This window comes from Hetaerina americana, unplaced genomic scaffold, assembly GCF_022747635.1.
Source record: "Hetaerina americana unplaced genomic scaffold, ioHetAmer1.1.p SCAF_1, whole genome shotgun sequence".
Classification (NCBI taxonomy): domain Eukaryota; kingdom Metazoa; phylum Arthropoda; class Insecta; order Odonata; family Calopterygidae; genus Hetaerina; species Hetaerina americana.
Genome location: NW_027286069.1, coordinates 79,145,756 through 79,160,397, shown reverse-complemented (window position 1 = coordinate 79,160,397; position 14,642 = coordinate 79,145,756). Strand labels below are relative to the sequence as shown.

Sequence of the window (14,642 nt, the reverse complement as noted above, 5' to 3'; positions counted from 1 at the left end):
TCCTTTCCTTCCTCCCTCCTTTTCCCCTCCATCCAGAGATATACAAGCATTACTGTGTTTATACCCTCGTATATACTGTGTTTGACCTGTATATTTACCCAATGATGTGAACCATAATGAAGCCTAGGTCGTAAATAATAAAGTTTCGATGTGGAAAAGCCAAGCTGTTTATTTTACATTTCAATATGAAGATTTTCCACCAAGGCATGCCAGAAACTGTTTTATATATAAGGATACAATTCAAGCTATATACAGACACATCCATTGGCTATAAGACAGGTATTCATTTACACAATAAAACATTCTTTTGAATAAAAAATATCTTAATTCACTCTTAAAGGTCACCAAACACATATTAGATTTCAGAAAAGAAGGAAGTTTATTGTACAAAATAAGTCCCATGGTCTTGGGCCCTTGGTAGGTGTATCTTGTGCGCACAAAATTGATGTGTAGACTGTTTCAGTTGTGGGTAATGTGATTGCGGACATCAGCATGAGTAGGGAAAGTCTTTAGGTTCATTCTTGTGCATATTACAATAGTAAAAATATAAATACACAGAGGGGGTAAAAGGTCAAATGCCTAAATAATGGAAGACTAGGGGAATCATATCTAACATTAGCTATCAATCGTACAACTTTTTTTTTTGTGATTTAAAAATGGATATAGTCTCTGGGGATGAACCCCAGAAAATGACATTTGAAACAATATGAGAATAATACAGACCATAATAGAGTGATAGAAGAACATTATTAGAAACAGTAAAGCGGATTTTCCAGATTAGGAAACACAGTGGACTGATAAACATAACAGTGTCAGGTTTAACTTTGTGGAATTCCTTCATTATGAGGGTAAAAAGAAACTTTACACTTCCACAATAAAGATTTAATATTTCACAACCATGGTTTCGATGATGCGCAGCATCGAAACAATGGTTGGGAAATATTAAATCTTTCTGTGGAAGGGTAAAGTTTCTGTTTACCCTCATTATAGTGGACTGAGTTTCTTCAAGAGCATATCAATGCGAGAATCCTAATAAAGATGACAGTTTAAATGTGTACCAAGAAATTTCACTGACTCAACCTGAGACAAATATTAACCTCCCAATGGTATTTTCAACAATTGGGATAGAGGGTTCTTATAAGAAAATTGTATTATTTGTGATTTATTAGTATTGATTTTTAGGAAATTATTTACAGACCAGGAATGAATTTTCTGGGTTCCAAGACTGTCACTGTGAAGTTGTTGAGGTGAGGCCGAGGAAATAAGAATGTTAGCATACAAAATGGGATGCCTGCCTGGTACTCCGTTCAATGTATTGGGTAGATCATTAATATATATTAGAAAGAGCGTGGGCCCAAGGATGGAACCCTGTGGAACACCTGGATTTATTATTATAGGGGGAGAAGTATATTTTGCTCCATCTTTATAGGTAATAACACGCTTAACTCTGTCTTGTAAATATGACATCAACTAGTCTTTTGGTGAGCCTCTAACACACAACAATCTTTGACAAGATTGGCAAAGGCTTTGGTGAAATCAAATAATGAAGTGCAGTTATTAAATTAATCATCCAGAGCATTGTGTAGATGATTAATTATCATATATGCCAGATAAGGTGGATTTGTTCTTTCAAAAGCCATGTTGATTTGGAGTCAATATGCCAGAGGATTCTAAGAAAGGAACCAGCTGTCAGTGGTAGAATTTTTCAAATATTTTTGAGAATCGGCTTTGAATAGCGATGGGTCGGTAGGAGTTAAGATCCAATAACTGAATCATATGATTTGAAGAGTGATAAAATTGAGTATGTACAGAGCACAGGATTAAAGACCTTAAGAGATGGTGTTCACCAACTCATACACAGAAGTTTTTTCCTGGCAAAGTGGTTGCTGAGAAAAATTAGCTGGAAACATTACATTTACTTTACAGAATTTTGGGTAAAGCTTGTGCTAAGGGAAGATGATTTTTCAGGGTTAGAGAATTCCTGGATGAAATATTCTTCCCGCTGGAAGGTGATTTAGGCCAAGTGTTAAAAGTTAATAATGAATCAGAGAAATCAGAAGATATTCTAACACTTCAAAAATTGAACTTGACATCATCAATGATTTTCAGTATTTAGCTGAAATCAATGACCTTCTTCAGTATTTAGCTGAAATTTAGGAAGAATATGGCCAAAGTACTGATTGGTGTGAATGGCAAGTTCTCGGCAATACAATTCTGGCCAAAGTAGTAAGAAGTCATAAGTGGTGTTTGTACAATTGGCTGCATAGGGGAAGGGAATTTGAAAATACCTTTGACTAAGTAGCACATGAAATGATTATTATACATCCAAAAATTCCAACACTAAGTACCAGAAAGTGCTTAGAAAGATGCTAGATCTAATGAAGAATTGTTTAAAGGTTCCAGAACATGGAGAGACTTCACATAACAAGGGGAAATGATTAGTTATTCCCATTCTATTATTATTATTCAGATTGGATAGTCAGGGGATACGTCCCAGAAGTCTTCGAAGTTCTAATTAAACACAGAGATATTTTCACAGGTGTAATGAAGGCACTTCTGACATCAGGTATGAAAGGTTTCTCAGTTTAATAGCAAAAAAATTGAGTGTTTGGAAAAGTTTCACAGCAAAGAAGTAGAATTTTTGCGCCGTTTCATAACCATGGATGAGTCCGTTACTTCACCCCCGAGACAGTAGGACAATCAAAACAATGGATTTAAAAGGGAGAAGAAGGGGAAATCCGTTCCATCTGCAGGCAAGGTCGTCGCCTCGTATTTTGGGATGAGCGAGGGATAACTTTCATTGACTATCTTGGAAAAAGAAAACCTATCAACGGCGAGTATTATTCGAATTTATTTCAACGTTCGGGCGAAAAATCAAGCAAAGTCGATTTAGCTTTTTAACAATCGATGTATTCGAGCTCGACGAGTCGTTCCGTGGGTTAAATACATCGTTCCATCTCCCATGTTATCCGTTTGTTTTCATTCCATTGGTCATATTTTCACATGAACCAAATTTCACCGGTATGGTGTTGCTTGTAAACGAATCCTGGTTGATGAATTGAAAGAAACATATTAATATTCCTCGCAAATAGTACGATTGAAACCAACATCATTTAATAGTATCTTTTATTTTCGACAACCTTCTTAAAGTAGGCAAAATGCCGTTTATGAAAGGTAGTGCGCCGATAAGGAGGACATTAAAGTATTTGGAAGCTGGTAAACTGGTGTTTAAAGATCGTGTAAAAATTTTCACCATAAATTATAATACACGGGGCGACCACCATGAAGGAGCCAGGTAAATAACATCGTGATTATCGGTTATCAAATTGAAACAACATGCGAATATAATTAATCTACATGCTTTCATGCCTTAGGGACTTCACATTTTGGTATTTACCACAGATTCAATATAAAAATCCAGATGTGCAAGTGGTTACGTTCAAAAATATGACACCATCTCCTTTCATTAGATGTTATATGGATAATGGAACACAGTTCTTAATAGACATCGATAGTAAAACGAAGGAAGAAGTCCATAATCATCTTAAAAAAATCATCTGTAAAAGCGAGTAAGTAAAGCTGAGTATCATAAAATTTGCTCGTTAATATCTTGCATCGCCTGTTGCAGCTCCTCAGAAACTCCGTTTGTATCTTTCACTTGCATTTTAAATAATTCTCATGCATTTTTACGTTTGGATTGCGATCACTTATTTGTCGAAAGAAAATCTCCTATGACCGTCAAAATGCAAATATATATGTGGCTGACAAGGTTATTTGTGTGTATATTTTAATATTTGTTGAGTGGTCACTAGTCAAAGTTGCCTCCCAAGAGTTAATGTACGTACTTTATCTGGTTTTTAGTGTACAGTTTTTCAATATGGTGTTTGGGCAACTAGAAATTTTTTCATCATTAATGACCTTGTCATGACAGAAATAAGTTTTCCTGCAGTTTGTGTCATTTCCTAAACTAATACCCGTCTTTTTATCAAATTTTGTGTAAAAATGTTTCCTCATTCCTGTTCTTTTAGTGAACAGCTTATCAGTGAGGCAGAAATTTTGGAGAAGAAGGACAACCCAGCTAATTTTGGCAAAGGTTGCCCAAGACATTGTATATGTGAAATACCTGGTCAAGTTCCATGCTCTGGTGTTGTGTCATTACCGAATCACATGCGTGGAAAGTATATATTTGCTAAGGACTGAAGCTCTTAATGTATTATTGTCTGTCGTAGTTTCTTTCATTTGGTTGCATTAGGTGTTGGTACACTGGAATTTTGTGCCACTCCTTCAGTTGTATTGCAAAGCTGTACAAATATTGTAAATAATAGTAAAGTAAATAAAATCCCACTTTTATTTTTATCCAGAATTTTCTGTTCACTAAAATGGTCTTTCAAAAAGGACAATAATTACTCTGTTGATAACTGTTTATATGTACATGTGCGGCAAAATAATGTGCGAAATGTCAGCTAATGTTCTGCATTATGCCTTTGCCATTTAGACAAAAATTAAAATAATAAATTGTCTGCAGTCTATCAGTAAAGTTATTTATAAAAAGAGATCATCTTCTTATGCACCCTGTTCTGAAAACAATCACAGCTAGTGATTAATCAGTGCATTCTAAGGTTATTGTTTTAATTTATGCAGGGCATTGTGTTTTTTTCATTTAACGTTTAGCAAAAAGAGTGTTGAGCCATCAAATCAAAGAAATGTATTCGTATTTTTGCCTCGTCATTATCTCAGGTTAACAAGTATTGGTTTGTGACACCTTTATTAAACATCCGGTCCCCTATCAATCTCTTTATTCCTTAGCAGCTCCTTGCGCAATCATTTTCCATTACCTAGTTCTCATTGTTCATCCTAGGTCCTCGACTGTAATTCTTTCCCTCTGTGTGTGCTTCAGTTATGATGGTCTTTATTATTAAAGATACCATTGCAAAGGTTTATAGAAAACTTGCCCAGAGACCTAACCAACTTTCTGTGTAATTTTCATAAATTAAAAGCATTTATGAGGGATGAGCATAACCAGGCAACTGTGTTACATCAATGTAAAACCCATTTGAAAAAAGTATCTGTGTAAAAAATATCGGACCGTAGGTCACATTTTGTAAGCAGCTTAGATGCCTTGTAAGATCAAAAATGAGCACTTTAATTAGCCCAGGGCTAATCATTATTTCATGAAGATAAGTTTCAGGATGGGAGGAGGAGGGCATAGCGTTAAGGAGAGCATTGGACATGTAATATATTTAAAATCCTGCGTATTAGACAAATTAAATGAGGGATCACAGCCCCAAAATCTTAAGTAGATATGTGGTGAAAATACTCTTGAAGGTTTTTGAAAAAAATCATCTTAATACAGATTTAATATATTACAAATGCTCTTCTGACATCTGGTGGGAAACACATGGACAGAGTGGTGGGAAATGCAGATGACCACTTTATGATTTTTGTTGGAGGTAACTTGGGTGATGAGACAGCAAAGAAAAATTTGTTTAAACAAGAGATATTTCAGCTTTGACATGGGGTTAATATGGTTATGAATCTTTGTATTCAAAGAGAGAAGCATGGATTAAAGGTTTAAGAGAGGGAGAGACAGAAACAGGTAACAAAAATTAAATTGATAAAAGGAAAGGTGAATAAGCAATAACCATGGTTGGGGGAGTTGTACGTTGAAAGAAATTTGAAGAAGGCAAGAAAAGTGGATGCTAGGGATATTGAGAGGTGGTAGGATGCGGGAGACAGACAGGGCAAAATGAAAAGTTAACCGTAATAAGAAGAATAGGTATTTTAGTTTATAATACAGCTGCAATAAATCATAAACTTAATAAATGATTTTCAGACTATGTTATAATAAAGACATCTTCCGAGCACAGAACTAGTATTGCTTCCACATAAAAAAGTATGACATAAGAAAAACATCAAGAAGAATTCCTTTAAGACACCTTTTCTAGAAATACCAAAGATATCAATGACAAAATTAGAGAAAGAGGTCTTTTAGCCCACTAAGCAGTATGCATGTATCATGAATTTCGTCAAAAGAAATCATTTGATTATTTTTCATTCAAATTCCAGAAAAAGGAAAGAGTTGATCTTTAGAGACTCTCATAAGTGCAAGTTCATGTACAGAGAATTTAGTTCTGATAGACATTTATGGAAGCCCTCCCATTGACTACAATCTCTTAAGTGATGGAAGGGCTTGTGCATTTCGATGACCTATAGAACTGTGCTGGTGGGAGCAATGATAATTGCTCCTGGTAGGGTCACCCATGCCAGATAGGTCAAAGGTTAGGAGCCAGATGAAAGGTAGTCCACGCAGCGTCTGTTCCTAAGTGAAGTGGCTGCAAAGGCATCTGACCCCAGTGGGGTGGCCATTGAGTGATGGTGTCACATTAAAAACACTTGAGGAAGGTAACAAGAAACCACCTCAATTATCATTCCCAAGAATATAATGATGGACAGCATTGAGAAAAGTAATCCTGGCAACAACGGGACTCGGCTCAATCAGCCATGTGTCGTACCCGGCAGCGGGAGAGTCAAGCTTCCACAGTTGTCATGTCACAAAACCCTTTCAAAAGAAAACCAACAGGACTGAAGACGCACAAAAAAATGACCAAATTAGTTGGAATAGGAACTTGGAATATTGGACAATTTAACAATGTTGAGGACAGGTTATTTGAGAACATTAAGTGAGAGATGGAAAGAGGAAATATAGATATTTTAGGTTTATGCAAGGTGAGATGGAAGGTTGGCGGGGATTGCAGGAGTGATAGTCATAGAAAAATACCCCGTGGCGGGGACGAGAGCCAACGAGGGGTTGCCATAATATTGAATAAAGAGGTAGGGAGAAGCATAGTCAACATAGAACAAGCAACAGATAGAATATTACTAAAAGAGATAAAAGCAGAACCGACGAACTTGGTCATTGTTCAGGTATACATGCCACCGAGCAATCATAAGGAGGAAGAAGTCGATAGGATATACGATCAGTTAGAGGGCATAATCGCGTGTGTTCCTGCAGGGAAACATTTGATAGTGATGAGGGATTGGAATGCAATGGTAGGCGAAGGAAGAGATAGTGATGAGGTGGGGAACTATGGTTTAGGTTCTAGCAATGGATCGTGGGCAGAAAGCAATTGAATTCAGCAGGAGACAGGGGTTGGTCATCACCAAAACTTGGTTTAGACATCACAAAAGGTTTAGGTATACATGGAAAATGCCAGGTGACTCAGAAAGGTAGCTGGTTGGATTATATTCTGTTTAGGCACAGGTTTAGGAACAGTTTGATCAATTTGCACTGCTTCCTTGGAGTGGATGTGGACTCTGACCACAATTTGGTTGTAATGAAGTGTAACGTCCATTTTGAAAAGATAGGGCACAGGCTGTGGGTTATAAATTTGAATGTAGAGGCATAAAATGGATTGACAAGGAAGGAGTATATACAGGCTGTAGAGAAAATCATGGATGAGGATAAAGAATTGAGTACTATCGAAGAAATATGGGAATATATGTATCAAAAAAGGGATATCAAAAGATGCAAATGAAATTATGAGAATCATTAATGGGAAAAGGACAAGGAAACTGTGGATCACAGATGATGATTAGACGATTGATGAGAGAAGAAAATGAAAGAATGTAAACATAAAACTAGGCAGAAGGAAGTACAAAGAGTTAGATAATAAATTGAGACGAGCAATGGATTAAGCAAAAGAAGCAAGGTAGAAGACGCAGAGCGAGGATATGGAAGGTTTGCAGAGGAAGGGTGAAATTGGTGCGCCGTGCAGCAAAGTTAAATCTTTATTGGGAGGAAAGAAGGGAAGATCTATGCTAAGAGTTCGAGATAAGTCGGTTAAGATGATAGTTGGCACAGGAATGATCCAAGACAGATGGAAGGAATATATACGAGGGTCATCCGGAAAGTAGTACCCGTTCGTGCCGCATGAAGTGCTGACGACGCGAGTAGCCGCTGGACGAGGTCAGATAGCTTCAGTGGCTTGTCTGCCTTCTCTGAGCCAAGTTGCGTGACGCTAGCATTGCCTGTGTTGTTTCTGTGATTGTTTACAATGTTTAAAAAAATTGAGAACGCCGCCAGTTGTGAAGTGAGGGCAGTGATTAAATTCCTCAATGCAAGAAACGTTCGCCCATGTGATATTCATCGCCAATTAAAGGAGGTGTATGGAGACAATGTAATGGACGAGTCGTCTGTTCGGCGGTGGTGTCGCAACTTCAACATGGGGAGGGGGAACACACACGACGATGAGCGTTCGGAGAGACCGTCTGTCATTACAGACCAACTGGTGAGCTCAGTTGACGAATTCGTGAGGAACGATCGGCGCGTCACAATTGATGACATCTGTGAGCATTTTCCCAATGTTTCTCGAACAATTGTTCATGAAATTGTTAAACACCATCTGCATTATGCAAAAATTTGTGCAAGATGGGTCCCTCGCGTATCTCAATGAGCTGGCGGCAAAGGACTATGCAGCAGGAATACAGAAACTTGTCACACGTTATGACAAATGCCTTAATTTGCTTGGAGATTATGTTGAGAAGTAGTTTAAAGTATCCTCTTTCAAATAAAATTTTTTATGTTTGTTAATATTTACTTTTGTGTCTTTATTTCACGAACGGGTACTACTTTCCGGATGACCCTCGTAGAACAGCTGTATTGTAAAGAACTTAGGCCTACAACGCTAGACACAGAAAGAGAAACAAGATGTAGAGGAAGATAGCTTAAGCCCAGGCATATTCGACGATGAGATACGAAGGGCATTAAGGGAGATGAAATCAAATAAGTGGGACATTCAACACTGTAATAAAGGGGAGAATATGAGGCAAATGAGGAAAAGGCAGGAATTGGATAGGGATGTTGGATGGGATGAAGGGAAGAAGGAAGTACACAGAGACAAAGAAGGAATTTATGTAGAGTAAATTGCTGGATTGTGTTTTGTTAGGAGTTGCAAAACATTTATTTCATTGTTGTGTCCATGCAAAACCTTCGTTAACCAGTAGATTACTTAAAAATGATAATAATTTATGGAAGCTTTGTGAATACCCACATGTTCGGTTATGTAAATGAATTTTTTGGTTATTTTTGCCTGATCATTTTTTTTAATGTGCTTCATAATATTGCTTTACAGAGAGCGAACAAATTGCCTTTTAGCACCTTTAAGTATAATACTCTCTAAAACGCGTATGAATACAAATGGACAGCAAATTATACATTACTTATTGTGATAAAAATACTAGCATAATTTATATGAAATTACAAAAGAAAAAAGAATGTCACACTCGTTTCTTCATCAGCAACTTTATTTTCTGTCACAAAGTGACTTTGGTTACATTAGTCAGTCTTTTTAGTTCAGTCATGCATTTCACTCATATAATATTAATCAAAATCATTACCCACATGAATATCACTCAATTCCACTTCTATGATACAATGGTAAAAAAATGACCAGCCATTATTTAAAATTGGCTGGTGTGAATAATAGTTGTAAGAATTAAAAGTAATTCCGTAACAGTGTAAACAAAAAAAGATATTATCAGACTTTCAGAGAACTACAACAAAGAATCATACAAGATTACTGTTCCTCAAAGACAGAAGTGCAACCTGGATTTTTTGTTCACTGCTTGGTCTTCTCAGTACTTGGGTGTTTTCCGGTCACGGCTCCAGTTTTGATAGCAGGCACCCCAGTGCGAGTAATGGGAATATGGCGAGCATTTCCATCCTCCAAAGGTTGAAGCTAAAATGAAAATATAAACCTTAATAATGCAAAATTTTAAGTGTTGTAGAGGCAAAAGTTTAAGGATCAATAAAAGTTCTAACATCGATATCTTATTAATTTCGTAGAAAGAAACTTTGAGGGCTTGGGATGAGAAGAGATCCAAATAGAGTGATTGATTTAGTAGCGAGTTGAAGATTATAACAGGCAATTATTCATTGAAATTGCAGTCAAATTACACACCAATAGTTCAACATTAGTTACAACTGAATTTAAACTAAGAAACAAAACATTATGGAATAATTTTATGGCAGTTTCATATGAAAATTTTGGAATTTAGGCAAATAATGGAACATTATTCACTCAAATAACTCCAAAGATATTCATTCTCAAACAGAGCTAAAACCACAATCAGTAGGCCCACAGCAATAGAAGGTTTAGAGAGTTTCAAGCTGCTCCTATCTGTATGGCATAGTAGTTGCACAGACTGCTTAGCGAATTTCCTAGACACTTTTGAACATTGCTTTCTTAAAAAAATACTCAACTGTATGCCAAATAAAAATAATCTCTGGTATACTAGGGATTTATTAGCGGTTAGATATGATTTACTTAGTTACTACCACTCTTAAAAAACCAGTGGAAGTTGTTTTCCTAACATATGTGCTTGTCGGATTACTCCGTATTGATACAAATGTTCCATATATTGTTTTAATATATTCCTGTCCAATAATGTGCACGATTTTATACAAAAAAGTTGTACAAACCACTACATTAATTACAATTAACTATTTACATGAAATAATTTACTTTGTTATTCCACACACTTTCATTTAAAAAACACGACCAAGGTTTCGACGTTGAACGTCATCATCAGGTGGAGATGACGTTCACTGCTCTTACGTACATTATGTTGTGTGTTAATATTAGTATTCTTCACTTAATAAACATGAACTTCCACAAAATTGAGCCAGAAACCATCGAATATGGGTGATCACTTAATTAATTAATTAGTTAACCATTATGCTGGAGATTTAGAGGGCAGTCTACAAGTATGGTAAGGTTTTTAAATAAATATTAATTTTTATTGGTCGAATAATCAATACTTCATGCATTTTCACAGGCAGGCACTACGGTAACACCGTTCTGTTATATGAGACTATTTACATTTAACATGCCCACCACGCCATTGCAGAGGAGAATCATCATTTTAAAAATACCGTTTTCACACATTCCAGAATATTTATTTCGCATTTTATTAAATAATTTATTTTGTTTTTGAGAATATTCACATGACTGTATACAACGTCTTTTACCCCGTTTTAAATGATACGAGTGAGTGACAAATCATCATGGCCAACAAAATTTAGAAAACTCGCAGAGCTATGAGAAATTATGTATAAAAATAAGGAGTTTGAGTTTAAATATTTCTCAAATTAATATAAATCACAAAAATTTAAGAAAAAATAAAATAACTCATTTTTTAAAACTTCGATGCAAAAAGAGACGCCAGTTAATTTCATTAATATCGCTCCAGGAACATCCTAAATTCATGTAACTAAAAATATATGCAATAACCCAATTTGAGGCAATTGAGAACGTGCTAGTTGGTTTGACCAATGTCAAACCCAGCCCACATCCATTTATTATATTAATTTCTCAGCACCGAAGATTCTAACTCTACCTTGTCTGTACATTTATTACGTATGTTAAGGATAACGTGAAACAACTGATCACCAATGCTCAATTACATAAACGTAATCGCATTACTCGATAGAGTGTTCATGTACAATCATTCTGCCACCCTCCTGCTATGCATAAAATGAGTGCCTTTCATGTGATCATCGCAATTTTCAACCATCTGCCACCTGGCATAAAACCTGCTCTTTCTATGGGTACATTTAAGAAATATCTCAAGCATTTTCAGGTATAAAAATTCCTTTACAGAGTGGAAGAGCTTCTGGAGTCTATGGAACACTGAAACAACAGATTATTTGTTCTCTGACTTGTCCTCTATTTTACTGTGTCAAGTCCTAAGACCAATAAAATTTATTTATTTTATTAAAAACATTCGCTTATGAATGAAACAGTTTCTGGCGTCACTTGGTGGAAATTCTTCATATTGAAATTAAATTTAAAATACTTCGCCTTTCCACATAAACCACTTTATTAAGACCTAGGTTTCGTTATGGTATAACAATGATGTTATACCATAACGAAACCTAGGTCGTAATAAAGTGGTTTATGTGGAAAGGCGAAGTATTTTAAATTTAATTTCAATTCGCTTATGACACACATAGTCACAATATGGAGAAAAGGCGCTTGAATGGATGCGAAAATCATTGCCAACTGCAAGAAAGAGCATAGTATCTGCCATACTAAAAAAAAGCAGGAACATGGTGAGGAAATGATCTTATACAGGAATAGGAAAATACTATTTCGCCGTAAAATCAAAGCCAGAGCAGTGACAAAACGATTAAGCTAAAATAGTGTAGCAATTTCTTCGAAATAAACAACTGCAATGAAACTACGCAGGACAATCTACAAGTTTCGATTAAAATAACATCGACAACACCTATTAAAATGGCGCTCCGTTTCGCTTGCTAAAAAACAAAACACACCAGTTATCGCGACGCGCTAAATGTAAATTAACATCTGTATGGACATACATATTCCGTCGAGATTTTCTTCAAATTATAAAAATCCCATATATAATCCGAGTATGAATGTACTGTCGATAAAAATACTTTTACTTACCCTAGGGGCCGTGACTGTCAGAACCCCGTCCGATGAGAGATTTGACGTAAGTGCCTCGGCGTTGACACTCTTTGGCAAAACGTAACGACGGACGAAATGTCTAGAGATGAAGCCATGCTCGTCTGGCATTTCCTCATGTTTTCCCTCCACTACGACGTGATTGTCGACATGCTTCACCGTGATTTCTTCCGGGGAAAATTGCTGCACATCCATCATGACGTGGAACCCATCCTTATCCAGGGAGACGCTGGCTTTTCCGCCATGATGACGTGCAGTGTGTCTCCAAGGGCGGTAATACCCAGGACGAAGGTGTCCTCCAGCAGGGTGAACCACGTCACTCAAGTTTAAGCCATGACCAAAGTGTTGATCGAATAACTCTAGGGGGCCGGAAAAACAATCCCAAGGGTCGCTTGCAAAGAACGGAATCAGAGACATCTGAAACACAAAAGGTAACCGTGAAGGTAATGAATTGTGTAATTGTTCCATGGTTTTGCTTATTAGATGAACAATAGATTATTATATCAGACTTAATTCTCAGGACCGCAGCACCTCATGGAGTTCAGTGAAGTGCGTGTATGATAGATATTTCGCACATCATGTCTAGCTTATTTTTGATACCTAAAATTAATCTCTCATTGGCCTTAATGCAAAATTGAAATCCTAGCATAGCGTTTGCAGTAATTATGAAATAAAAACTATCTTCACTTACATTACCTTGGTGAAACGCGACTTAGAAGAATCAAGTGGCCTCAAATTTGGTTGCACTGTTAACCACAGGAACGTCGGCGTCGGTTCTGACGTGACTGGTGGACGCAAGTTCATGCCGGTGCCTTATAAGGGCTTGTGAAGTTTTGTCTTTTGTCGGTAGGTGGCAACCATCAACTTCCAAAAACATCGAGAAAATTCTACTCGCCCCGCGGTGAGGCCCCTTCTCATCCCTAAGGCCCGGGGGGGGGGGGAGGTAAAGACCCTTTGTTGTCACTTCGAAACCTTTTGCGTCTTCGGTTAAGTTCAACCGTTTGCCCACCCTTGATGAAGGTCACGTTCATATACGCACGCATGGATGAACTCAATGTCATCGATGATATCCCGAAATACTTCTGTGCATGAGGAATAATCATCCCTTTCTATGGCATATCACCGCAAAATGAAAAATGCTCAAATAAATCAATAAGAGACCGGGCAAGAACTTTTACCTCCTGATATAGAGTAGATCGCGTCTGGTGAGTGATGTTCCTCAAATGTTCAAAGTTAGTACAAAAAGTACTGGGAATATTGATGATTCGGAGCGGTAAAATCTAATAACGCTCAGAAACTATCATTATTAAGAGGGAATACCATGAAAGTTTTAAAAATCTTCTTTATTTAACATTCCCTTTCGACATGAGCAAACGGTAATTTTCTTCCAACCGCCACATTGATTTTATTCACCGCTTTCAAATAGAAAATTAGCAATCGGGCGTTATGTTTTCCTCGCTTGCATTCGTTTTAGGATTGACGAGATCCTTGAGCCAAGCGTTCATTATCGACGGTTCGCGGTCAGTGTTGGCTCGTGTGAACTGATGTTTAATTATATTGCCCATTATTTGGGATGGAATAATAAGAATACATAAAAATTTGCATCGGGCCAATTTCTACTGCGTCATACATTTCATTTGGAAAAAAATTATACCTAATCCTTCCTTCTAAAGCAGACGATACATTTTGATGGAAAACAAATTAATGTATTTTATAATCTTTTCTATGTACTTGCTTAGCATACTTGTCATCAATTCAATTCCAATTAAAATCGCCATTAAAACTTATTGGCATAAGTAGTAATAGTATGAATAATCTTAGAACTTTAAATGCCCGCTACAAAATATTTTTTTATTGCTTGAAACTCAGGCGTTCATATTTTGGCCGGCCATGCGCGAAGATTTTTGTTAAACCTCTACTAGCGGAGCAGCGTGCCTGCGCCTTCTTGACAAATCATATTCCAGTCTCTAAATTCAGTCCATGTGATTCTAGTAGCGGAGTAAAAATTATCATCGCACCAGATATAATTCTCATGCTCAAAACTTTCAAAAGATTGATCAAACGAACTGACGAAACGACTGATTGATTAAGTTTCCATACATATATAAATAAATAAATACATATATATAGACATACACACACATATGTATATAT

At 36.7% G+C, this 14,642-nt stretch overlaps 2 protein-coding genes across 4 annotated transcripts; one reads left to right on the top strand and one right to left on the bottom strand.

Moving 5' to 3' along the window:
• The first annotated feature begins 2,937 nt into the window (after positions 1 to 2,937).
• On the top strand, positions 2,938 to 4,356 carry mRpS25 (mitochondrial ribosomal protein S25). Of its 2 annotated transcripts, none has more exons than XM_071583363.1 (4): positions 2,938 to 3,021; positions 3,154 to 3,295; positions 3,375 to 3,569; positions 4,029 to 4,356. In XM_071583363.1, the coding sequence occupies exons 2-4, from the start codon at positions 3,159 to 3,161 to the stop codon at positions 4,198 to 4,200; spliced, it is 504 nt and encodes a 167-aa protein (XP_071439464.1). In that variant the 5' UTR covers positions 2,938 to 3,021; positions 3,154 to 3,158; the 3' UTR covers positions 4,201 to 4,356. The 2 variants fall into 2 exon arrangements, with proteins under 2 accessions (XP_071439464.1, XP_071439456.1); XM_071583355.1 differs by having other exon boundaries at positions 2,942 to 3,021; positions 3,151 to 3,295.
• Positions 4,357 to 9,363: 5,007 nt separating this feature from the next.
• LOC139686152 (protein lethal(2)essential for life-like) lies at positions 9,364 to 13,269 on the bottom strand. Of its 2 annotated transcripts, none has more exons than XM_071583340.1 (3): positions 13,180 to 13,269; positions 12,471 to 12,905; positions 9,364 to 9,737 (listed from the first exon to the last, which is right to left on the bottom strand). In XM_071583340.1, exons 2-3 carry the CDS (start codon positions 12,903 to 12,905, stop codon positions 9,618 to 9,620), a joined length of 555 nt encoding a protein of 184 aa, XP_071439441.1. In that variant the 5' UTR covers positions 13,180 to 13,269; the 3' UTR covers positions 9,364 to 9,617. The 2 variants fall into 2 exon arrangements, with proteins under 2 accessions (XP_071439441.1, XP_071439448.1); XM_071583347.1 differs by having other exon boundaries at positions 13,185 to 13,261.
• Positions 13,270 to 14,642: the final 1,373 nt, after the last annotated feature.

Coding starts and splice junctions, on each gene's coding strand:
- LOC139686152 (XM_071583340.1), bottom strand. CDS start 12,905: ATGTCTCTGATTCCGTTCTTTGCAAGCGACCCTTGGGATTGTTTTTCC. Junction 9,738..12,470: donor TGACAGTCACGGCCCCTAGG/GTAAGTAAAAGT, acceptor TTTTCATTTTAG/CTTCAACCTTTGGAGGATGG.
- mRpS25 (XM_071583363.1), top strand. CDS start 3,159: ATGCCGTTTATGAAAGGTAGTGCGCCGATAAGGAGGACATTAAAGTAT. Junction 3,296..3,374: donor GACCACCATGAAGGAGCCAG/GTAAATAACATC, acceptor TTCATGCCTTAG/GGACTTCACATTTTGGTATT. Junction 3,570..4,028: donor AAAATCATCTGTAAAAGCGA/GTAAGTAAAGCT, acceptor CTGTTCTTTTAG/TGAACAGCTTATCAGTGAGG.